This window comes from Falco biarmicus, chromosome 15 (genome assembly GCF_023638135.1).
Source record: "Falco biarmicus isolate bFalBia1 chromosome 15, bFalBia1.pri, whole genome shotgun sequence".
NCBI classification, from domain to species: Eukaryota; Metazoa; Chordata; class Aves; order Falconiformes; family Falconidae; genus Falco; species Falco biarmicus.
Genome location: NC_079302.1, coordinates 12,668,465 through 12,694,573, shown reverse-complemented (window position 1 = coordinate 12,694,573; position 26,109 = coordinate 12,668,465). Strand labels below are relative to the sequence as shown.

At 40.7% G+C, this 26,109-nt stretch overlaps 1 protein-coding gene across 2 annotated transcripts in view; it reads right to left on the bottom strand.

The window, feature by feature from the left end:
- Window positions 1-23,746, bottom strand: part of RHPN2 (rhophilin Rho GTPase binding protein 2) — a 30,844-nt gene extending 7,098 nt beyond the window's left edge. Inside the window, exons 1-9 of one of the 2 annotated variants that reach the window (XM_056360883.1) lie at window positions 23,566-23,689; window positions 20,791-20,928; window positions 12,949-13,064; window positions 9,612-9,740; window positions 6,227-6,302; window positions 5,148-5,225; window positions 4,352-4,476; window positions 3,264-3,430; window positions 766-953 (exon numbers count right to left, since the gene is read on the bottom strand). In XM_056360883.1, coding sequence (XP_056216858.1) covers window positions 766-953; window positions 3,264-3,430; window positions 4,352-4,476; window positions 5,148-5,225; window positions 6,227-6,302; window positions 9,612-9,740; window positions 12,949-12,977 — 792 coding nt within the window. In that variant the 5' untranslated portion in view covers window positions 12,978-13,064; window positions 20,791-20,928; window positions 23,566-23,689. Of the gene's footprint in view, window positions 1-765; window positions 954-3,263; window positions 3,431-4,351; window positions 4,477-5,147; window positions 5,226-6,226; window positions 6,303-9,611; window positions 9,741-12,948; window positions 13,065-20,790; window positions 20,929-23,565 lie in introns of both variants that reach the window. The other variant, XM_056360882.1, reaches the window with a different exon arrangement.
- Window positions 23,747-26,109: the final 2,363 nt, after the last annotated feature.

Below are 26,109 nucleotides of genomic sequence, written 5' to 3'. Positions count from 1 at the left end.
TCCTACAGACAGGTCAGGGTGGCTTTACAGGGTTGGTAGGAAAAGCTTTGCCCATTTATCTAGTATGGAACCAATCATATATCTGCTACTCTGAAATGGCTCAGGAAGCATCTTCATATCTTGTTGGCATACCCGATTTTTGATGTCAGTGACCTCAATCAAGTACAAACACTACCTTCTGGGGCACAGCCTGCCTCCCATTTTTCAGACAAGCCCCAAGACAGCTCTGCAACTACCAACTGACTGCTCATCAGGGTCCTCCCCCAGTTACAATTTAGTTATTCTTTTGGACTTCAGCTTTTTAAGTTTGCATAACCTCCACCTGCTGGGAAATAAGACAGGTTGTGTTCAATACTTAACAGAGAACTACACAAACAACACTGTCCTTTTGTATGTTGTTCTGTGGACAAGATCTATACTGTTTGAAAGAGCATACAATAAATAGCTTGTAAAAAAGCTTTGGCAAGTTCACTGCCCCAGTGTTCCAGCATGTTTCTGTTTAAACTTCATGAATGATGAATTTAAAAGAAAAAACACAACAGTTCTAAAATAATACTTAGACTGCAGCTATTTGTGTTTTAATCTTCTGAAAGGTTGCGATTGTCATTATAGGTTGTCAGCTGTCCCTTGTTACTTTTGGTTTTCAGTAACAGTTGTTAACATTTAGGTTTAATAAATTCTGTTAGTATTACTAGAAGCTGTAGCAAGTAACACAGCACTGTAAACAGTTATTTTAAAGACTGACTTTTAAGTCTCCTATTTTACCTTGGCAGCTTCCTGTGTCATTTTCACTAGTGTGAAGAACTCATTGCGTATTCCAGGAAGACCAATCTGCTCAAAAACACACTCTTGAGCTTGTGCAAGCATCATTTTTACTAATACATTCAGCATAGCTGGGCTCATATCATAACTTGGTGTGTGAGTAAAGGTCTCCTTTAAGTAGCTTAGGACTCCTGAAATTACAAAATGGCTTTGTCAGCATTACAAAGAGAGAAACAAGTGAACTTACTTCTAGCATGTACTACAATGATAAAGATGGAGAGCATACTTTCTAGTAATGAACAACAGCAATTTGAAGGGATTCTTGGTACACAAGAAATTAAACTGTACAGGTTTTGCTTTGCATTCCCATCAAACATCTCCAGGCACAGTTCTCAAAATTACAATTCAGAAGAGCAACAGAAACTGCAGATTTTAAGGGCAATACCTTCAGATCTGCTTGTAACAGTTCTTGTGATTGACCATAAAGCTGTACTGAACTGAACATGACTCGTATATGGAAGTGGTAGGCTAGGGCTTATACACAGGACAAGAAAAAGAAGTCTATGCAGCCATAAGGAGGTGAAAATAGAACACTTGAATGGAAGGAAAAACCAAAAACTTATAAATGTAGTTAATTATGAACCTCCTTTCCAGATGCTAAGTGCTGCTGTGTCCAAATGAAAGCTCAGTTCCATCCCTGTAAGTAAACTAAACCAGTGTATTTAATAGGGTAAAATTAGATTCTGCTCTAGACATTTGATTCTATCAACGCATGAATCGTTTCCATCATTTATCAATTAAAAACAAACACTAACTGTAGTGCAAATATTAAGTAACAGTTTCAGGGATGGAAGTGTAACCTTCAAGTATGCATGTCATCCAACTGGTTTAGTGGGTTCTACTAGCCTGCTAATTGCTGATACTACTACAAAAGCTTAATGATAAGACCTCTGGTTTTTCAAGTGTCTCAACTTCTGTTATCTTAGTTCTTGCCACTACATTCAGTTCTGGCCATGTTATGCTGTATTTTCCTACTATCAGTTTCAGAGGTTTTTCATGTTCTGTGTTAACTTTTGTCTTTTAACTTACTAATATGCTCTTACACAAATTTGAATTATGGCAATCTTTGCCTTTTTTCCAAAAAAAAAAAAAATCAAGCCCAAACTTGCCAGGCACATCCCAAGTGCTGATGCAGTGCCCTATTGAAAGGAACTGAAAGTACAGGCAGGGGGGGAAATATTATTTTTTCTCAACATATTTCTCCCTATCACGTAAGTATATACATACCAAGAGCTTTGTTGAGGGTAAGCTCTGTACAACATTTTCCATTCAGCGCAGAGAAATGGTTAATACATGCTCTATATCACGTCTCTACCAACATAATGAACAGTGTTACGGAGCCATGCACAGGTACAATGAAATGCCTCCTGAGCACGTCGCTTTGGGGCCCTACAAAGGTAGTGTAGTAGCAAATGATGCATTTCAATTTGTGAATTAATTCTGTTCTGTAAATACACTGAAGTGAAAAGCAGTGATTTCTTATCTGCAAAATGGAAGGAGCAGCAGCAAAATGGAGAAATTTCTTTTAGATTGATTGATCGATTTTAGATTGATTTTAGTATTGAAGTTTCATTTAGATTAAATACAAAGGCTGAAAAATAATTTATTTAATAAATGCATGAAGAAATATTTTTTGATGGCTGTGTATTCAAAAGAGGGGTTTTATGACAATCCAACTCTGTGGTCCACAGTTTGTAGATGATAGAACTGCCCATACAGTGGAAACTGACAGCCACAGATTCCTAGTGCAAAAATAAATCTTACAGTAGCTATTAATTACACAGGTCATGTCTTTAAGCATTATGTGTAGCACAGATGACATTTAGAAAAAAATTAGAAAAGCTACTTGGGAAAAAAAACCCAAACAAATCCAAACCAAAAACTTCTGTAACATGTTAATTAATTCAAAGGATGTGATTGCCTTTATTAGAATCTGTATTCTTCCTTGCTTGGGACAGAGCTTGAGTATTTTGAATCTGTCTGCCTTTGGAACCTATGGAAAATATAGTCAACTTCCAATTAATTGCAAATTTCACCAGAGAACACAGTAAGATTAATTTTGCAGAAACCATAAGGAAAGCTAGGTTTTAAGCCCTTTATCAGCCTTTAAATCTGATTTTATGCCAATGTAATATCACTGAGGTAAAAGCAGCTATGTTGGTGAAACAAAGAATGAACAGTGAAGCAGTTCACGTTAGGGCTATTACTTGGACCTTTGAACTACGGTTCATTAATCATTAACCACAGTATTCACTGTCTTTATCTGCATGTTCAGACTACAGTTCCGAGTTTTGAATTAAAGTGCCATCTCAGCTCTTCAGTGGGCTTCAATTTCCCTATTCCTCCTTTTTTGTGTAATGAAGTCAGTTGGTGATGGAGGATGTCAGGGTGAGATTACGAACATGTGCATAAAGACCTTCCCAATATTTGAATATTTGTACCTGCAGCTCTCTGAAAAGCATCAACAGCATTTTCAAGTCCAGCCTGGGTCTGACGATTGCATCTTGTTCCAATCTGTGTGTAGAGGGCTCCGATGTTGAATAAAATGCTAGCTTTTTCAAGTAACAGATTTCGCTGACACACTGGGACACCTGTGAAGGAATCATACCTTGGGAAACAAATATTAGAAGTGTTAAAATTAGCAGAGTCCATTGAAACAACAGATATTTTCATTCTGTTTTTCCAAAAGAGAAGTGGAATTCTTAGTAATCGTTATGCTACAGTGAAAATTAAAGTGAACAGAAATACCATCCCATACTGTGAGGACAATCTAGATGCTGCAAGCCAGAGAACGGCTTTATCTGAGGCTTAGTTTTCAGCAGGGTCTCCATAAGCATACTGTATCTAACTCAAAAGTGCCTGTGAAATACCACAGAGGCTGACAGTATACTGGGGAAGCATCCATATGTGCTGCTATGTTCTTGTACTTAGATGTTGCCAAATACTAACTATTAGCATGGTCAAATCCTTCATAGCTTGTCTTTTCAGATTTCTATCTGCAGTTATGACTAGAAATTTAACAGTTCCTCTTGGCTGCATGGTAGTAATCTTTTTCATGATAAAAATAAAACCTCTGAATTCAGAGTCAAACTTTGCTCATAAATATAGTAAACACTCCACTATAATAAATTAAGTCTCTCCTCCTTTTCTGGTCCAAATGGTCATCTTAACAAATTGAAGGAGGAGAACTAAGGTGTAACCCATTCCCCATCTGCTTCATGCACCACGGCTGAGAGTCAAGGACACATGTGCAGTTGTCCAAAATGAAGATTATTTTCTCTCTTTTTCCCCTTGTACTAACCTGTAGCCCAAATCATAATCTAGCCAATTGTTTCACTCTTAAGCATGAAAAGGGTGTGTTGTATTCAGGTTTACTCTTAACACTAAAAAACCCCAAAAGGTTAACAACACACACTGCAGGGAGCGAGGTAGGAAGAAACACACTGATGCTTCAAATTAAACAGAAGACAGTTAATGGTTAACAGTGTTCTGAAACAGAAGAGAAGACAAACATGAACTACACACTTACCATGTAAATAAAACTCCCATGTGCCTGGTAGGTGGGAAAAATCTGTTTTCTACATAACCAAGTTGAAGGAAATAGCTTATCAACATCTCAATGCCAGCTTCATCTCGGCTAGGAGTGCGGCAGGCCTTAAAATACAACAGATTAAAATAAAATATATTGTGTTAAGTTACAGGATGAATACCGCAACACCAAGGTTAAAGCTCTGCTTCCTTTGGACTTCTGCATATCAATAGAAATGTGTGGAATCTGAGAACAGTAAGCTTAAGGCCATATGGATGCATTCCAAACAAGAGTTTTTCAGCTACACACAAGTAGCACGTAACCTTTAAGCAAAGGGGATCTGTCTGGCAAGTCTCTAAAATTAAATAAAGATTGTAGGTATTTTATGAAAGCTACAAAGAATGTTTGTATTTCTAGTATAATACAGGAAACAAACAATAGTTAGAAATAACCACCATTCTACTACAATATTTTGCCAGAAAAACTCACTTCAACACTCTTTCTGCTAAATTAAAATACCTCAAAGTAAAAATAAGACAAATCTTAGATTTACAGGATTTACAAAATTGTGTGAATAGCTCAATCACTTTGCATAACTTCATCCTTTTCTTCACTTGTTCTTTACTCAAATTGTAAAGCTCTTGGACAACGAAGACTGATGTTCCGTATCTCAGAAATTAAGTCAATAAGAGTATGATAAGTTATAAGCAATAATAGCATATGCTGGTTCCATACAAATGTTGTTATTTACAACTGTAGATTAAAAGACCTCATGGTATACCCTACTTGAACTTACCTGTCTCAGATCCATGAGATCTGCTATTTCATCTTCATACTCAGAACTGTCTTCACTATAATGTTCCAGAATAAAGTCCTAAAAAAAAAGTAAAGAACTGGAATATCTAAAATTAACCTAAACTAATAACTTTTTTCTGCAGTTGCAAACAGTACAGATTCAGTTGTGATTTGCATGGTGTCTACTCCCTTTCAGTCAATAGTACAGTAACATGAGACCACAAAAAGACAATTAAACTAATAATTTTATTTGATATCTGAAGACAAGAAGTTTCAGTCTGATGTAAAGGAACCAAACACCTATAACATCAACTCCGTTGGGTTTTAAAACAGCAACGCTTAGTGGCTTTGAAAGGGACAAATGAACCCTGTTAGCTAAAATAACAAGAGAATCAAGTGACCATAAAAACTTGTTAACAGAAGAGACTGCCAAATTCTTGTCAGCTATATTAGGGCAATTCCACTTAAATTAACAAAGCTGCAATGGCATCAAGTGGTACCACAATCTGAACACAGAGATTAACCTGCAGAAGTAAAAGCCGAGGCAAATGCTACAGTGATAGAAGATAGTTTACCATGAGATTAAAATCTACATTGCACAATACACAGTAGTCCAAACAATACAGAAGGTGGCACAAACAGCCAGCAAAGTGTATTAGCTAACAAGCAAGCAGTGATAATGCTGCAACACTGCTTCCCAACTGAACTAACCTAGTTAGTGCAAGTTGGAATATCACCATTACGTTGAGTAAAACCTTCATTACTACTTCCTTTCACACTTAAGAGTAGGAATCAATAGTCTTATTGGAAACAAAAACTGTAGAAGGCATTTTTATTCTCTTTGGTTTAACTCTACTGTCTCCAAAGTGGTATTTCTTATAACGTCTTCTGACTCCTTGTCCTAGTTACATATGAGCACGACCCAAATAATTGGTGGCTAATTTTTAACACACTGTGATCTCAGTTTTGAGGCAAATAAAAAATAATTTGTACATAAATTACTTCTGCTTCTTTAAACAAATCTGAAATGGAAGTTACTTCTGTTAACTACTTGTTCTGAAATGTGTCTCTCCAATTTACCTTGAGGGGGAGTGTAAAGTCTACTTCTTTTGTTTCTTTGAGGCCAAGAGGTACCAAGGGAATGCTGAAAGTCTCTCTATGGAAAAAAAAGAAAAAAAGATTCAGAAATTCTTGTTTCCTGTTTGTCTGTTGATAAGATAGTTACTTTTGTTTCATTTGATCACAGAAGCTTCTGTGCTGATGGGTGTTCAAGCAAAAGGTAAATTTATAACAGCTCTGCTCCTTCCTGCCCAAGAAAGTCTACTTAATGGCCTGTGACTCCTCAAGAAGAGACTGAAGAAAGCTACTTGCCTGTGCTGTTTTTTTTTCATTTGAGTCTGTTTTTCCTTCAAGGAAAGAAAAGGAGACTCTCAGTGGCTGGCTTGCTGCAACGTAGCTCAACCTTTATACACCTTCAGAAGTTATATGGACAGAAAACAGCTCCACAGCTGCTAGAAGATCTGCCACAGTAAGAGCTATGGTAATTATCAATAGTTACCACCAGTATTTTACATGCTACCAATGGTTTCACATGTAGAAGTGATGTGTGCTTTCCCCTAACAGAGGGAAAAGCAGGGCCAAAATATAGCAACTTTAACAGTGAAAGGTGTAAGAGTAGGAAGTCTGAAAACTACTTAGTTTCTAGACAATGCTAGGTGTTAAACTCTAAACAAGTCAACCTCTAAAATATCAAAGGGCAATAAGGATGAGAACTGTGACTTAAAAAAAATATGAACCTCAAGTGAATATACATCTGTATCATGGACTTAAGCCTGGATCACATCAGTAAACAACACTAGCTAATAAGACTACTATGAATTAAAGAGCACCGTTTATCCTTCAAAAGCTATATATACTGCTCTTCCACTAAGTGTATTACCCAATAATAAAAAATAAAGATCAGAATTGCTTCCAGATAGAGGAAGAGTCCTTAAACTGGTGGGCACAATCCAGGAAGTGGCCCTGCTATCTTGAAAAGGACTTCCAAGATACAGAGCCAAAACACCACTACAGTTAGTGCAAACGATCTGATTTCGGACTGTCCTGGTTTCAGCTGGGACAGAGTTAATTTTCTTCTTAGTGGCTGATGCAGTGCTGTGTTTTTTGGATGTGGTGTGAGAACAAAGTTGATAGGACACCGATGTATTTAGTTGTTGCTGGGTGATGTTTAAACTAAGTCAAGGACTTTTCAGTTTCTCAGGCCTTGCCAGCGAGAGGGCTGGAGTGACACAAGAAGTTTAGAGGGGACACAGCCAGGACAGCTGACCCAAACCAGCCAAAGAGGTATTCCACACCATGGGGTGGGACATCATGTTCGGTATATAAACTAGGGGGTTGGCCAGGGCTCTGGACTGCTGCCCGGACACCGGCTGGGCATTGGTCAGTGGGGGGTGAGCAACTGTATTGTGCATCACTTCTTTTCTTTCCTGCCTTCCCTTTGGATTTCATTCCTCTCCCATTCTCCCACCTTTTCACTATAACTGTTGTTATTATCATTATTTTATTTCAGTTATTGAATTGTTCTTATCTTGACCCTCAGGGTTTTACATTCCTTTCCGATTCTCCTCCCCATCCCTTGGGGGGCAGTGGGGGTGTGGTACTTAGTTACCATCTGGGCTTAAACCACAACACTGATGAAGCTTTTAGAAGAAACCACAAGAGTTTTACAATAGATTATATCAAGACTCTTACCCCAAAAGGAAGTGAGACACATGCAAAAGAAATCCTAACTTAGTGGTTCAATGAGTTCTAGTACTACCCACAGTCCCTGTAGACACCAGCATTTGTCATTCAAAGGAATTGAATTGAAGTTTTTAAGGTACCACACCCATGGAGTTAACATCATGGGGGCATTGAACAGTTAGGGAGGTGTTCCTGGATTTCCAGGACTGAGCAGAAACAGCATCATGCCTCTCAATCCACTTGAGATGCATGCAAGTACTAGGAAGGCCAACCCTTCAGACTGGTGTAACACAACACAGTGTAACCCAGTAACGTGGGTGTGACCTCACGTTGATGACTACATGCACAATAGATTCAGAGAGCAACTATTATTAGCTCTTTGCTATTAAAGGCTGGAGAGCAGTTACAGAGGGAGCTAATTATTTTAGCTAATGGAATATAAAAAGCATTTAGAGCTTAGAATGAACGGCATCAGAAAGGTAAAACACCACTCAAAACAGATTGGGGAAGAAGGATCAGGATTGAATAACAAGCATACTACTGCCCAGCCACAAGGCTTCTACCTGCCTTGGGGCCTGACCTACTGCTCACCCTCCTTTGAGAATCCAAATATTTTGAATATTCTTTAGCTAGAAGAAGGAATAGTACTTCTGGAGTCTTGTTCTCATTTCCACAGCCTTAACTTTCATACTGTCTCTCTATGCTCACACGCACATATGAAGACTGGTAAAATCTTGAACAAAAAACATTTTTGCATCAAACACTTGTCAAAGTTTGCCATGGGGGTGGAGGGCAGGAGCTTTAGCACAAGTTTCTTTTTGAGAAAAATTAAACGTAGATATTTTGCATCAGATCAGCATTCAGTTGAAAGATACCCCACTGGAAATGTGCTTAGTCCCTCTAATTAATAATGCCTTGTAGTCCACCTGGAAGTTAACACCTAAATGAAAACGGTGCTAAGAGGGACCCAAAGTTATACCCCACATCACATGAAGTACTTCAATTTGCCTCTTGAGCTGCTAATGTTAATTAAATAGTAAACACTTGGTTTCAGGAGCAACAAGACACCTAATGGATACAGAAATCGCTGCAGTGTGCAGGCAATGAATACTCTTTAAGTTTTATCTTTGAGGGACCCATTTCAATTTGAAGTTTAGCATGATCTTTAAAGTTAGAAAAGTATCTTGGAAAACTTTCAGCTTCATTACTAAGAATTCCTCTGTTTTACCCATTACAGATTTCTATCACTGAAGCGCACACCTTAAAGATTACCTCAGCTCTGCTTTGAGCTCCAAATCAGTGTTGTACTTCTGTTCTCCACCTAAAAAGAGGACTGTTGTATGCACTGGATTTGAGAACAGATACTAAGTACATCACTAGGTTTGCTCACTCCAGAATGCACTGAACCAATTAGCCATTCTAGGAGTGGAAATTCTGCTAGGTGCCACGTGGCTCTGTCTACAGCCCCAAGAGTTTTCAATTCTTGCAACTCTCTTCCAACAGGGAACTCCGTATCTAAGGATTAATGGTACACACCTTTCCCAAGTGAAAGACAAATATGCAGACTAACCCTTAGTCAACAAATCAAGTATGTTCTCTTCTTATCAAGCTCTCTGTTCTTTCCTGTCTATTCTACAGCATTCACATCCACCGAGAAACAGTTTTGTTTCCAAGGGTAAACAGAAGATCTGTTAAAAATTGAGTAATTTAGCTTTATACTTACTCTGTATTTTGATAAACTTCTACTGAGATATTAAGCCCTTCCAATTCCTCCTTTAAGATCTGCAGGTCTGAGTTTACAAAACTCAGTTCCAGTAGTACCTGCTCTCGTACTTTATTGTTGGTGGTTGCTCTGCAGAAAGAAAGAGACATACACATTTTTTACTGCCCAGGAAAAGGGTTTGTACATAAGCTTGGTTGAATCCCTTGCTAGCATTCTCAGCATTTTTAAGATTTTTTTTTTTTTTATCTCCTTAAGAGATGATACAAGACTTCATGTTTCAGAATTCATTAGGTTTTTCTGTCAAGAGACAGCCTGGGATAGTTTCCAGATAACAGCACACAGACACACAGGTTGGCTATATGCTACATTTTTTTGTGCCATTACTGTATTTGAAAATAAGCCTGACCCTTAATCAACAAAACTAAAGCTTCTTAAACAGAATTACCCTCCTATTTGCAGATTATGTGACCTTTTCCCAAAAGTTATAAGGGTGGAAGTGGGGAGAGTCAGGAGTTATTTTTTCAAAAGAGACTTCCCCATTTTATAAACTGAATAATGATCAGTTGAGACTTCTGATCTTAATAATAAAAGAAAACAACTCTCCCATAAAACTGTTACTACAGAATGTTTTACAACCAAATATAGAGGTAGAAAGATATTTCTTTTAATACAATACAATTTTCTCTATAATTTTATTTTGCCAGATACAAATAGGATTTTTTTGTTTGCTTGTTTCCTTTGCCATTATTTATATTATCTTTATATTTACATGACACCATTTTGAACTGCTAGCACAGTGGATGTTTGCATTTAGACCCTGCCAGAGCATTTGCATGACTTCTTATTTGTGTATTTCAGGATATTTTATCACTATTTCTAACCTGATTCCCATACAGTATTACTATTTTCAAGAGACTTAAACTGTTATCTATAACTGCAGATATGAGTTTAAGATAAACAGCCTTGAACCATACACAGGCTTAAGATACTGTACCCCTGTATTAGAGAATCCAAATCATTAGGCAACAACAAACTTAAGTTTGCAGCATTTTGCATTTACCTTTATTTTAACATAAAATTCACCTTCATAAATATTTATGAATAACACTCTCATACACCTAGGCTCCACTTGGAACAACCCTCTGCTGAAGAACTAGTTATTCCGAGGCTAAAACTCTTAAGCTTGTACTTCATATTATAAATGTGTTATCTGTGAATTTTCTATGCTGTACTTTACTGAATACTTGAGATTGCTTAAATTAAGCAATGTTAACATCTGCTGCCTGCATAACCTAAACTGGACACGGACACAGGGTGGAGTGGATCTTCCTTGATAAAGGCAGCACCACATAGGTAACTGGGTGAGCTTTGACACTAGCAGCAATTTAATTATAATTTACTAAGGCTCCGTGTTTGATCTAGCTTACCAGCCTCCACGGGAGGGATTCTAGTACCTTTCTCAGAAACCCCAATGTTCCATCCAGGTGAACTTCTCCAATACAGCTATATTGCTGCCAACATCCATGCCAATTTAGAGTTAATTGGATTACCTTTTCATGTTTTTGCACTGTAGACATACAAACAGCAAAAGACAGCAACAGGGGCAATGTGATATCCTTGAGATCCACACAAATCTACTCTGCATTCAGTTTTAAATCAGAACTTCCATAAAAAAAGACAACGAAAAGGAGACTGTGACTTTCAGAAGTCTTAAAGACAAAAGTCTTTGCGCTATATGGATCACTTGTTTCAAGCCTAGCATTTACTTTCAGCTGAAAGTAAAGAAACCTGCATTTCCAGTTTTTTCACAAGTCCTACTGCAGGACACTCCTTGTGGACAGCAATCGGTTTGTTTCTTTTAGAACTTCATGAAATGAAACCAGAATCTGAAAACAAAAAGCTTGTTTATTTATGGTTTTCCTTAGGAGACTGTAAATAGGTCTAGTCATGTGAACTATCTAGTAGTCAGGTTACTTTAAAATTGCTTCTTTCAAAGAATTAGCAAGTTTTAGTACTCTAACAGGTGTGCATTCGTTTTAGATTTTTAACAACTCAGAAACAAGTCTGGTCCTCTACTCTTTAAATCAGCTTAGTTCCTACTCTTGTCAACAGCAATGTCAGTACTTCAGCCATTAATATTGGTATCAGGAGCCGAACTTTAGGACATCTTTACGTTGAACGTTAGAGTAACCAGTGTTCACACTCATCTCTTTAGTCTTTCCATCAGAACCATCTACCGAAGGAACAGCAATCAGTTTCAAAAGCAGACACAAGAATTTCGCAATGCATACAAAAAGTGGCAAAAGACCCTAAAGTCTTACTCCTTAAGTCAATTACCAGAAAACAAAGCAAAACTAAGTCAGTCACAGAGGGTAAAACTACATAAGCTTTGGACCTATCACCCTTCTTGCCAAAGGTGGAGATAAAGGCAGGTGACAGACAAAGGGCAACCTATCAATGGCAAGTTTAAGAGAAGTGAATTTATCCAAGCATTTTCATTTCTCTAAGGAAGCAGGACTACATTTTTGTTCTTGGAGACCAACTGTTGCTCCAGTAGCAGAGAAACAGACACTTCAGGAGACACTGCAGATGACTGCTGGGGAAATTTTCAGTTCTTCTATGTAACAGAGGGATGGACTGTTGGAAAGCTAGCTACAGGGGCTGTTTGCTAGGCAGCTCATCACAGGATGTAGTAGCCTCAAGACAGGGGCAACATAACGCTATTCCTATGGGGACAGCCATGTAAAACTGTCTTTAAAAAATGTTGGTGGACAAATTATAATAGATGAAGGGCAAAGTCTCTTCAATTTACCTCAAACTGTAGGAGAACTTGGTGGCAACTGTAACCCTGCTCAATTTAGGTGCTGCTACTCCTGTATCACTACTACATGGAATAAACAAGGCAACCAATGGTCCTTTTCACCGTGGAGCACAGACATAAAGGATTTTGGAAAAAGCAACAGTACAGTAACAATACCTGTATTTGATTTAGGGTGTAAAAAGGACTCATTACAATATTCAGCAAGGTTCACCTGCCATTATCGCTAGCAATAAAGCTGATCAAACAGAGCAACATAAGATAATGTAACATTCAGCTCATTTGCTGTAACATTGCAGCTTTGAAAATGTACTTCATAGCAGGTCATGACTCGATAGAGCTACAGCATTAAAAAAAACTCAGGGAGACTGACAAAGCATCCAGCAGTAATTTATGCAGCATGTTAAGAGGAACGGTTAGGCAGACTGGCAAAAAGTAATAGCTAAGAGACTTTTTAAAAATTAAAAGAAAAAAAAATTGTTTCTCAGGCAAGAGAACTTAGGAAGTCATAACAATTACCTTAAAAGATTTTCAGCACCAGCTCTCATTCTTACTGCTCTTAAGATCTGCTGGTTTAGGACAGCTCTTTGATTTTGCAGTTTGCTTCGACCAGTCTCAGCAAGAGGATTACATCCCTAGAATTAAGGAAACAAATTTTCTTGTTGCTGTTGGAAGAGACTGAAAAAGGAGTAACACTGAATTTGAATGAACTTTAATAGCATGGGTTCCGTATGAATACAAATTAACTACACGTTCATCAATGATGAATGACTGACAAGTGTTTCTTTCTCATTAACCATCACCTGGTCACCAAAAGTGAAAAAGAGACCACCACCAAAGTATTTGACATTAAAATCCAGGCAGAAAATATTTGTTTTAAAGCTTAAGTACATCTGTGAACCAGTCTGTTCTCCCCTAGAAATCTTCTGAAGCTATTTTCTAATTATAACCAAATTTGACAAGAGCGTTATTAAGTTTCTACGGGTTTCATAAAAACAGTATCTGGCAAGGCAGTAATTCCTATCAAATTCCTCTGCTTAACCTTTGCAAAGTATAAGAGTTCCATACTGAGATACATGCAGCCTTGAAATACAACTCTATCAACAACAGGCTTTGGTGGCACCACTGCTCACAGTTTCAAGAACCTTTCTAAGGATCTCTGCTCTTGTTCCTTCTGATGCTCAGATCTTCAGTACAATTCCTACCCCTCCTTCCCTAGGTTCCTCTCTTTACATCTCAGGCTTATTTTTGGCACATACTGCTTATCTGTACAGCTCTTCTTCACACCCAGGAAACTCTCAGGTCTTTAAGTCTATCCTGCCATAACACAACAGCATCTTTGCATGCTGCAACAAAAATGTGAAATATGAATAAGCTTTATAAGTTATTTCATCTGTATATGTTCACAGTCCCAGATGCAGTGATTTATCCACCCATTAGTTTTTCTTGTTACCCGTTGCCAAAACCAAGACTATATATTGATAGCTCAGTATCAAGTAAAATGGAAAATGGAGTAATATGAGATGGGATAAGATGGGATATGGAATAGCAGAACTTGACAGGGTAAGATTATTATACCTTCAGACACTCATCAAATTAAGCCCTGAAAAAGCAAAGCATGGAATCCAGAATTCACAAGAATGGTCCTGTGTATGTGCACACCTTACACAAAGCACAAGACTCAAACGACTGCAACTTGTGTTTGAGCAGGACTGAGCCATTCTATTCTGCTGAGCACTGATAAGCTGAAACTGTTACCGATGAATAGGACTGCTTGTCTTTTTTTTTGTTGAGGGAACCACAATCTTAACACCTTATTTAAACAGGTTAGAAGTTTCACTTCCACTTTTTTATTCTTTGCCTTGCCCTCCCCCTTTTTTAAAGTATCAATTGGCTTTGAATATTAGCACTCATTTATAGCCAACCAGCACATCCCTGCAGCCTTAAGTAGTGATTCTCAAGCAAGTAAGACCACTCTGTTTTAAGGCTTACCCTTAAGCAGAGCATGTCCTGAGCGGTGTTGCTGGGTATCATTACAAAGCTTGTCAAGATCCTACTGGATCAGGCACTACACAAGGAGGCGGCTCAGATCTCATACAAGTCTTCCCTCAAGTACTCCAACCACATTATTATGCACTGGTTTGGACCTCTCCCTCTTAAGTTTTGCTGACAAAAATTTGGTTTTGATATAACAGCATTTAAAAGCCTCTCAAACAAGCTCTAATTATGAGTGGTCAGGCAACGACATACCAGCACAGCAAAAGCCAGTATTTAAACAGAACATAAAGTTCTAATCATCTACTTGAAGTTCAATTCATATTTTCAGGGCTGGCAAGTTAAAATAAATTGACAACAGAGAAATGAGCTGATCAATCCAGATTACCATAGTCTAATACCGTTAATTTAAAACCCCTGGTCTGAAAAGTTTTAAACAAACAGGTAAAATGACAGGAGGCTTGTGCACACATCTTCAGAAGCACCATTTGCCAAATAACTTTTAAAACCACGCCACATCAAATTACTACATTTGCAAAAAATGTTTCTGCATTGAAATACAGCAGAAGCCCAACACTTGGGTGTGCAGTATATGCTCTCTTTGAGAAAGCACTGGCACCAGGCACAATAAATACATAGAAGATTATCATCTTCCTGGCGAGGACATGCAGATGTAGCAAACTCATTCACTCACCTCTGATTACAAGTAGACCTTTAACTACCAAATGCTTTCTGCTCCTTTACACGTGTTTATTCACAGACATAGTAGCAAGGCAAACTTGAAAGTACAACATGGCCTTGTATCCACAAGTTGCTTTCTGCTCTTAGCCTGCTTTTTTCTGGGCTGCCGCTGTTTTTCCTTCTATGTTTGTTCTGCACTTTGTGTTGTGTAATCTTTCTCTGCTACTGGTACTCATTCTTCTATCCATGCCATTTTTTATTTGAACCTTGCCAATTATTTCTTGCTGTTTGCATTCAGTTTGAATACTTGATCCTCATCTTGGGCCTGTCATCTCTGTAGCCCTGTGTAGGTCTGTGATGCTTTCTTCCAACTTTTTTCTTGACCACTTAGTACAAGCATCCTTCCTAAACTTAACCTCGCCTTGCCCTTGTTTTCATTTTCTCTGCAAAGCTGTAGCTTCTTTCCAGAACTCCCTGCCCTTCCTGTGTGCCAAACAAGTTTCATTACATCATTCAAATACTTCTTTACAGCTCTACTTCTGGGAATTTTTTCAGGAAGATCAGCTGCCTGATTCCCAAGCCTATGAAGCTCAGTAGAAGTGGTGCATTTATTTCAGTGGACCTTTGATCAAGCTCCAGCCCAGAAATCAAACAAGCTCCCATTGAACAATGAGCACAAAACTACAATGATCTTAAACTCTGTGCAAAGAGAAAAAAGTGGCAGAGGTGTTTCCCTGCATTTCAGGACCAGCCACTAATCTCTGTATGAAGCTTTAAAGCAAAACCAGCCCTGGAGCCTAGGAGGACAAGGCAGTGACAGACTGAGGTATCCGCATCACCTCCAGTGTGCCTGGAAGTGCAGCACTTTTGTCTCCCAGATGAAAGGCTTCTTGTGGATAGAGGAGACTGTTTCCAGGACAGGCTCACCAGCTGCAAGCATATACCTCCCATTTACTTCTCAAGGCCTATAAGGAACTCACATTTTACCTTTTGGAAAACATCGCTTTTTATATCTCCTGCACAGGGGATGGGGATGCTCAGCTAGTTTGTGTTCATTTACAGGCTTAAAACCTTTATTGTAATCAGGCTGCCAGAAAACTGATGGATAGAAGTCTGCATATAGGACAGTGAAAATAACCAATATCTGCAAAAAAACCTATGGGAAATACACAATCTAGGGAAAAGTCCTCCTTGTGTAAAGCACAAATTCTGCGTACTAAAAGGTTATTTAGCAGACAGGTCCCAGAAAGTGCTTAATTTTGTTTCCCTCCATGTAGAAGATCCCTTTCCCAGACAGCATTTGTACTTGGTTCACATTTGGACTACCCCAAGAATGTTAATGTTCAGTTCATTACAATATCTGGCAGCCAAACTTCCCAGCAGCTTCCACACCTACTGTTTCATTTCTTGTCAACAGGATGCTAGATGCTTCACTTAATTACTGTTTATCTCTTTGCCAAGTCAGGACAACTTAGAGAGGGGACTGGATTTTACCCTGGCTTATATGGTATCAGTAAAATTAATTAAATAGCGACAACAGAATGGTTATTGCTAAGGAAGTTGCAAAAATGATCAGGAGTGGAGTACAATTTAAACTCTCATTGCATGCATTTTGGAGGGAAAAAAAGCAAAGTTACTCAATGTACTTGTTTCTGTGAAGACAGTTCGAATAGTAAACTCAGCTATCAAGTTTTAGAGCCTTTTTTCCCCTCAGAGCATAGCTGCACTTCATTAAGTGTTTGAGCTACTTAAATATTATTATCCTTAGCTCCTGAACCAATAAAAAGCTTTTCAAAATCTAAAGTTCAGTTAGCTAGCTACTTTATTCCTTCCTGCTTGGTTGAATAGCACTGCTGAACTGCAGAATCAGGAAGCTGATATGTTTTTAATATATCATTATCAGAGGCAAGACCTGGACAACAGTTAAAGACTCTTGCCATATGTCATTTATTTACCTAACCAGGTAACATCTGAAAGAAATAGACACTGGTATTAGACAAATAAACATGCATGTCCTGCATGCTTGATAGCAATCCTCTGACTAATTAATGGGGTGTGCTGACAGATTCCAATGGGATTGCTGCTCATCTCTTGTTAGAATTAATGCCTGAGCTTAGGTGGCAGGACACCCCGCTGGGTTTTATTTTCAAGTTTATAAATGTTATCCCATACACATTTATTTGGCAAACAGTTGTATTACGAATGCTTGTGGGATCTCAACATGATACTGTCTCTGTCACACCAGGCACAGCCAGCTCAACAGCAGGAGCTCAAGCGGAGCTAGGAAGTGGCTGACTGACAGTTCAGGACTCACATGGGATTTTGGAGATATTTTATTCTAGATTACATGGGGGCAGAGAGGGTAGCTAGGCAAGCCTGTAGTCAGGTACTCCAGGCTTGATACTTAACTGTAGACGAACAGTAATCTTGCCTCTGTACAAGGCACCAATGCTTACCTCCCATCTGAAGGAGCCTCAAAATCCCCTGTCTAAGGGGTACAGGCAGGATCTTTGTGGTGTTCCAAGTTTAGGCTCTAGGCCTTAAGAAATTACCTACTACAGAGAGAAGATAGCTGTCCAAATTACCAGTACCAAACAAAGACACAGTTGTATTTAATTTGGATGCCAAGAAGTTCTTTCTGGAAGACAGAAGTATTTTTTAGTATCAGAAATCCAGTTGCAATGGACACAGAAATCATGACTGTTTGCCAAACAATGAGTAATGGCAGTAAGCGTTTGAAATTAATATAAGTATGATTTATGAAGTAGTGGTTTGAACTTTTAAGATGAGCCACACAGTGAAGGTGACACAGAGTTGAAACTGGGTGTGCCTTCTTACTTAAAATAAAACATTCCTGCCCAGCCAGTACAACCTGTGCTGCTTGTCAAGCCCTGTAGTGTACGCAAATGGCCATATCCTCCAGATATTTAAACGTGTATGTAATTTAACTCATGCATGTAACTGCTTTGGCTGTAATAGCAACTGTAGTAAACAGATTGATTCACACCAGTATTTCTAGAACTGGTCCTAAAGTCCTGCTAAATTATTCTGTTTGTTTCTTTTACTGAAAGTTTCTCTTTGCATGTTTCTATGTTTCTACTAGTTCAGTTTTGAAATTTTAGCTATATACTGCAAGTCTTCCAATAATACAAGTTTTATCCGAGTTTAAAAAAAAAAAAAAAAAAAAAGGTGGGAGGTGGGTGCAGAGGAAGAAGACCTGGTCTTCCAGAGCCTGGTCTACTTGTCCATGTCTAAGTGCCTGGCACAAAATATAAAATTTTATAGCTAATTATTGTATTAAATTCCAAATACTTATTTTCTGTACGCTATTCCATCTTGTCAAGCCACTCACTGCGCAAAATTAAAATTAGTATTTTGCCAGATATGTCTGTCTCTCGACTAACCAAGTTTCAGATGATTCTTAGTTTCACATGAAGGCCTACTTTCAGTTTTAGGTTTTATGAATTTGTATATAATGAGTGGATATGGCATGATGGGGGTATGAATCACCGCAGTGTTGTTTCTCTCCTGCCAGACAAGTGGAAAGAGAACAAATAGGCAAATAAATATTCCTGTGTCAATGCTAATGTTGACAGTTGCCTGGCTACTAATGACTGAAAAGAACCACATGAGCTAAAACCCAGTGGAAGCACAGGTGCAGCAGGTTGGTAAACTGATACATTAACCACAGTTGTGGGGGAAGCCCTGCAGAAGAAACCCTAAAAGCCGAGGAGGGGAAGGAGAGAGTTAATTAGGGAAGTGTTGATTCATGAGCTGGTTACCATACCTATCATCATTTTCAGGCTGGTGCTTCATTTATAGGATGGCTTGTTTTCTGTTTTTAGCCTTTTCCTCTGACAGGGAGTACTAATATATACAGTCTTCCTTTCTGAATCATCAGCTTGGACTACATAATAAGTAGCTAGCCTCACCGATGGAGCCAAAGGTTTAAGAAAGGGAAAAGAAAATAAGCATCTTCATTAAACTGATCAGAATCTAAAGATTCATTAAGCTAGCTGTCCTACTGCTCGGCTTTATGTAGCACAAAGGACTGCTATCCAAAACAACCAAATTGAAGACAGGATGCTTAGTGCTGTACCAGCAGATGCTTGGAGAGGTACAGAAAAGGTAACCTTGGAAAATGAACTATGGCTTTTTCTTATAATTTATTGCAATTTCCTGACCGATATAGGGAATCTGAAGAGCTACAATCTGTGTAAGGTGTTACAAAGCAGTAAACCAAGATGGGAAAGATACAGTAGAAAGAACTTCCTAGATAACTCCTCCTTGCTCTGCTCCTACCCACCTAAAAACCCCAACCAAACAAAAAAACAAACAAAAAAACCCAAAAAAACCCCCACAAAACCAAAACAAGGCAGGCATAGCCCTACTATTAGATCACCATGCCAGCATTGGATCCTGTGACTGGCTGAGTACTACTTTATAAATATCCCAAGTTCTGTATACTGACATGTTTTGGGGAATATTTACTTTGTGAAAACTTACTGGTTTAGTGGGGTGGGGTGCTGTAATGAAAAAGAAAAGGGGGGGGAGGGCAGAAGGGGAGAACAGCTTGAAAAAGAGCTGTTTCTCCCACAAAAATTCAGAAGAAAATGAAAAAAACACAAACAAAACAAACAACAGTAAGAGGTCTGAGAGGCCAAGCAATCCACAGAACCACAGCAGGCTTAAAGAGTAACTTCCCCAGAGGTGGGAGAAGCATCTCACATAAGCAAAGCAGCACATGAGGACAGACCTGCTTTAATTACTATCAGTCTGCTGAAAAATCCTTCCTGCCTAAATGCCTTGCTCTACTTTTAAAACAAATTGTTCTTTGCTCTTATCATTAGTTTTGTCATATTTTCTGCTGACCACAGACTCTTTCATAGGGAAGAAAGACTGGGGGCAGAATTTGAATGGATGTGTGGGATGTGCATGGCTGATTCACAGGTTGCTGCCACTAATAGTGAAAGAATGAGGAACTCTACACAGAGGAGGTCAAGGCACCAGGCTGACGGTCCAAGAGCACTTGCACCACCCAGGAGTGCAGGTACAGTTTGCTCTGGCAATGTACCACGGAATAGACTGAACTAAGCTATCCGCATGTGATGGTAGAGATAAACAGTAGCAGAACCAGTTTCCCGGTGAGTTATCTTCCCAGAAAGTAAAAAGTTCTAGACAGAAGCTCCATCTTTTTGATGGAAGAAGCACCTTATTTTCTACTTTGCCATATCCTCTTCAGGACACCAGCAAGGATTTTGTTGTTTGGTTTGGTTTTAAAACTAAAATTCTTCTCACAGTTCAAATTGCAGCTGATCAAATGGTTAAAGAGGGCTGTTTTGGAGGGGAGATATAAAGGGAAGGGATTAAGGGCAACATTGACAAAGTTGCATATACCCTGTGTGGCTGCACAGGTAACTTCCTTAAAACTAGGTATTAAAAAAAAAAAAAAAAAGCATCCAGGACTCAAAGCATCCTCTATGTTTTGAGAAATTTTAATTTTGCTTGTATAAACATGACAGGCTTTTGCCATGAAGAGAAAGGAAATAATCAACAGAGACAGGGTCAGAGAAAGAGGAAAGGGTCCCTACAGAGCAGCTCTGACATCACTGGAAGGGAACAGAGAGAGGGAGTCTGAGAAAGGGTGCAAGTGGACTGCAGTAGCTGCCACCCATCACATCTCACCTGGCAATGTCACAGCAAGCCTAACTTTCTAGTGTGGCAACAGAATTTGAAGCAGGAACCAAGATTGCGCATTTGTTTCCCCATTTCTGGTCATGGCCCTTCACATAAAGCCAGTCATAGTTTTACAGGGCCTCCTCCCTACAGAAAAAAAAAAAAGGCACTAAACAATAATTAAATAAATTGTTTTACATATTGCATCCTGGGGATACAGAGGGTTGTTTTCTGGTATGCTGTATTTAAGACTTCAAAAAGTGTAATACACAACAAGGCACTATACAAAGGTTGAACATACTTCCCACAGTAATCCATTCATCAAAAGAAAATATCAAGCATCTAAAACAAATTGATATTGTATGAACTGCTCAGTTTTTCTCAATTACAAAATTTCACTGTGTACAATATTCTTGCACAGTATGGAAGGCAACCTTATTGTGTAAATAGTGCTTGAAAGCCCTTTTATGAGCAGGACTGATACAAAGCAAGTGTTTTCACCTTGATCCACAGCTTATAGAATAAAAAGGTAAATTAAATAAATGTATTTTAATCTAAAACCACAAGGACTATCCCTGGAAACCAATGTGATTCTGCACCAACAAAACTGCTAAACCAACAGTCAAATCCTTTCAGGAAAGCAAAGAGTAGTGTGATGCAAAAAGGGAGGGGAAAGCAATACAAATGACCTCAGGAGAGGCAGGGTGGGGGACCTAGGTACACACATAGACAGCTCAGTCACTAGTTTCAGTTACATGAAATCACCTAGCATACCATTCAGATACACATTTCAGGCCTAAAGATACTACATCAAAAGTACCTCCTTGGGTTCACAACTTGCATCTGTTCAAGACTCCAGGAGTGGGATTCTTTTGGTTGGGAGGTTTTTTTCCTTTCTCCCCTCTTCTCCTAGAACTACTGAGTCAGAATGAAAGCTCTGATCTTTGAGACCATTCAACTAATGTATAACAAGGAATACTGGTTTCCCACTTGTACCCAACTTCTAGGGACAGAAGGCTTTGAGCATCTAGCCTGATCTGAAGTTTACAACTTTATTAAAGACACTTGTAAACTGGATGAACCTTTCAAAGATCTGAAGGAACAACAAGGGAAGGATGTTCCACTGCAACACTGGCTCACCCAGATTTAATCAAATTCATTTTCTACTGCTTTAAGACATAAGTAATTCAGAAGTGGGAAAGATGTTCATGATTGTATAAGACTGATCTACAGTGTTTCCACATATTGAGAAAAACTTCATTCCTTTCCAGGATATCTAATCTAATGCTGTTTCAGTGAACTTAAACCTAATATACAACAATCCAACTGAAAACAAACCCAGTCCTTTAGCAAGTCTGAGTGCAGAAGATATACTCCTCTTACGACTTAAGTGGCACAACTTGGCTATTAAAGTGAAGTCCCCATCAGTAAAGACAAATACGTGGAAGAGTTGGTTTATGTAACTTAATGAATTTCACAAGTTCATGAAAAGTCACCTTTTTTTACTAACATGCCTCAAGGCAGCCTATGAGCATCCCACACCATAGAAAACATAGCTGTGAAAACTCTTAAATAATTACAGCTTTGCCACAATTTGTAATTTCCTGCTATGGACTACTAAGAAAGAAGTGATTACTCATCAAAAAATTATAGTAACAGACAAGATTTGGTCAAAGTTTTGCCTGCCTAGTTATTTATGTGTCAGCACTGATTCCTTGCGGCATGGCTGGCACAGGTAGAACTTCGCACTTTTTGGCTGCAAACTTCCTCTGCTAAAGGGCAATATTGTTACTTAAGCTCCTGCAGGCTTAGGGATTTGGTAAATACTGGGGGCAAAAAACCAAACAGCCTGTGAAGAGGGCAACAGAGCAAAGCACATGTTCCCCCCCTACCGTGTAATGCAGGCGGCAGCTGGAGCGCAGCGTAGGGGTACTTCTGTGCAGAGAGCAGCAACAACCTGATGCATGAGGTGCATTTTTTTTTTTCTTTAATAACCAGTTCATGGTCTCAGAGCCAGAACCTAGACCGTGTATACCTACACGCCCCTATCTGAAGCCCATCAACAGAAGTTAGAGGTGCGGGGAAGGTAACACAGAGCGAGGGGAGGCTGGGCCAGGGCTCCCCGAAAACGCCCCGTCCTGCCCTTTACCTCCGGTGAAGTTCACAGCAGCCCCCAGGGCTGCATTACTGGCCATACTTCACTGTAATTGCTGTTGTGCTGAAAGAACGCAAGGTGCAGGTTATGGCATAAGCCGCCCACTCAGTCTGAAAAGTAATTAGGGCAGATGTTCATTAAAAACTTCCTAATGAGTCTGTTAACTTCATTGCCTTGCTCCAGCAAACTTTCTTACAGGTACGCAAGGCAAGTTACTAGAGAGCGAGCGAGGGGACGCAGTAAGGTGCCATCAGGGAAGAGCGCGGGGGCAAAGGAGAGAAAAAAAGGGACAAAAAGAAGGTCGGCGGGTGGAATTTCCCTGGCTCCGCAGGGGTATGAGGGCTCCCAGCCTCCAGGGTGAAGCCGAGCCCAGAGGCAGCGGAGGATAGCTCCCGCGGCCGCCCGGGAGCCCACCGCAGCCCGGCTGCGGGCGCTGCCCTGCCCCGGGCCGGCCAGCCGCGCTCCGCCACAGCCGAGAGCCCCGTCTCGCCTCCTCGCCCGCCGCCCCCCGAGGCAGAGGCAGCCCCCGCCGCCGCGGGGACGGAGCCCACGACGCTCCGCCAGGAGAGAGCAGCCGGGGGCCCGCCCAACCGGCCGGGCACGCAGCCCGCTGCCCCCGCGCCTCCCACCTTCCGAAAGTAGCCGTCCTCCGCCGGCTCCGCCGCCTGGCAGCCGCGGGGCGGCAGGGCGTCTGTCATCTCCGGGCGCGCCAGCCGTTCCTCCGCCGCTGCTGCCAGCACCCGCGACCCTGCGGGAAATGTCGGCGCTGCCCCACGGCGCCGCCCGGCTCCACCTCCGGGGTGGCGGGGAGGAGCTGTCCCGCCCCAGAGCGCAGCCCCTCCGCCGCCCTGCCTGGCGGCCCTGCCGAAATGCGGGCAGCGACCCCCGGGCCGCGCCCCGTGGCAGCCTCGCAGCCCCCGGGGGGGCGGGGGAGGTGCCCCCCGTGCCCAGCCGGGCGGCGGCTGCGGCTGACTGGAGGGGCTCGGCCCGCTCCTCCCCGGCCTGCCGGCGGGGCTTCGCCGAACCGTGGCGGAGCCTGGTTGGCCGTCCCGGAGGCACCGCTCGCCTCTTGCCGCTTCCCCACGGCCTTACTCCGCCGGGGCCACGGGGCCGCCGCCGGCTCGGCCCGAGGCCAGGTGCCCGCTCCTCCGGGAGCGGGGCTCCCCAAAGGTGGGCTTTGGCGTGTGGTGGGGCCGGGGCACGGCTCACCGGCCTGGCCTCTTCCCCGGCCGGCGGGGAGCCCCCGGCGCCCGCACCCTTGGAGGGGGGAGGGCAGGAGCCCGGGAGAGATCCCAGAGCCCGGGAGAGATCCCAGAGCCCGGGGAGCTGAGGCGGCTCCGGCCCTGGCCCCCGGTAAGACCAACAGCATCTCGGTGAAAAGCAGGACTGGCCCCGGCTCCGGCAAACTGCCGTGGGGTCAGCCCCAGCGCTGCCCCAGCCTGCAGCGCCCGCACCGAACACCTCCTGGCTGAGCCACGCCGCGGTGTCACCAGCTTCGCGAAGGCTGACACGGGACGCTCGTGTAAGGAAACTGCCAGCGCTGGTTCCTAACGCTAGCCAGAGCTAACCTACAGAGCAATGCGGGCATTCAGCACTGAAGACGCGACACCGTAAAATACTTAAATCGATATTACCAAAGTTGTCTTTCCCCACCCTACCCTTTCTCTTTTTTCATCTTTCTTAGAAGCATGGTCTAGTTGTGTCAGGAAAAAAATCTGCAGACATTTCCTTATCAACGGAAAATTATCTTTGGAATTACATCCTTTACTGAAACTTTCTTTGAAATTGCCAATGTCTCTGGAGAGTTGTGCAGAGCAGCCTGGTTAAACTGTCTACTGCCTGTTTTTTAGGAAGAAGACTAGAGTCAGCAGCTCAGGAATCCAAAGATCTGCTTCTCTCTCTCTTGAAGTCAGCTGAATTATGTTCTTCAGAATTTTGTTTACTCTTACCCCAGTACTTTTCCCTTTTTTTCAATAATTCTAAAAATATTGGATGAATGTATCGAACTATACATTAAATAGAAACAGGTAAAAGTGGGAAAACAGTTTAACTTGCTCTTATTTCTATTTAGAGGGTGTAAAAAATGTTTTACATTATTTTTATGCTATTAGGAAATGTACTTACGTGCCAAATTAAAAAGGATTCTAAAATCAAATCTTGCAAATCAGTTTAAAACTCCAGTGCAATACATATAAATTAGTTTAGGTTAATATAAACGAGAGATACATGAGTAATTTGCCACGCTGATACAATCTGGCAATTAAAACAGTATTAATATGATCGTCTGGGGAGTTTGCAGGGCTTTCACTGGATTTACTGAAAAGTGATCTCATTGAAAGGCTGCAGCTATTACTCCAAATAAAGTCCTAAGAGTTTATAGCCAGGTCAAAGGGTCAGGCAGTGAACAACATGACACAACGAGTGACTACTATCATGGTTATGCATAAAACACAAATTTGCAAAAGTTTCTGCACACTACAACACCACAAATAACTTCTAATATATCTAGGTGACAAAGAAAAGCCTTTCTGCCTTGCTGGTGGATTCTTTGAATAAAGCAAAGTCAGTGCTACACACAGGAAATTTCAACAGCTAATTCAGGAGAGTCCAAGATAGCTCTTACAGGCTTCCTCCTCCATCTTTAGTGTCCTAGGTATATCACCCCACGCTCTCACAGCTGCCACATTAGACTGTGCCTTCCCCTCTGTTCGGTAAAGGGTACCTCAACCTGACTGCATTAGAACTGATACCGTATTTCTTAAGTCTCTGTATGTTTTGTCTGCATATGGTGAATATGCTTTTTGCAAAAGGCACATGTTGATTGTATGGTCTCAGTAGCGAGGGCTGAGCTGTGTAATCACTGGGTAGGAGTGCTCCCTGACTCTGGAATGTAAATTGCAGCTTAGAACATTCCAAAACCTGATTTACCCTCAGAAAAACATGTCCCTGCCTTCTCACCAGTTGGTTAAACATCTTGTCTCCAGTAGCTCTTAAGTTGCTATTAGAATTCCTAAATAGAAGTGGGTTCATACCACAAACTTTCTCACAGTTATATTAATCAGAAAGTTTGGTTTGCTGCATTGTAAAGATTAATAACAGGCTAGGAATCTGGAATGCATGCGCTCAGAAAAAGAGGCATATAGTATAGATGCAGATGTTTAGTTGAAATTTAA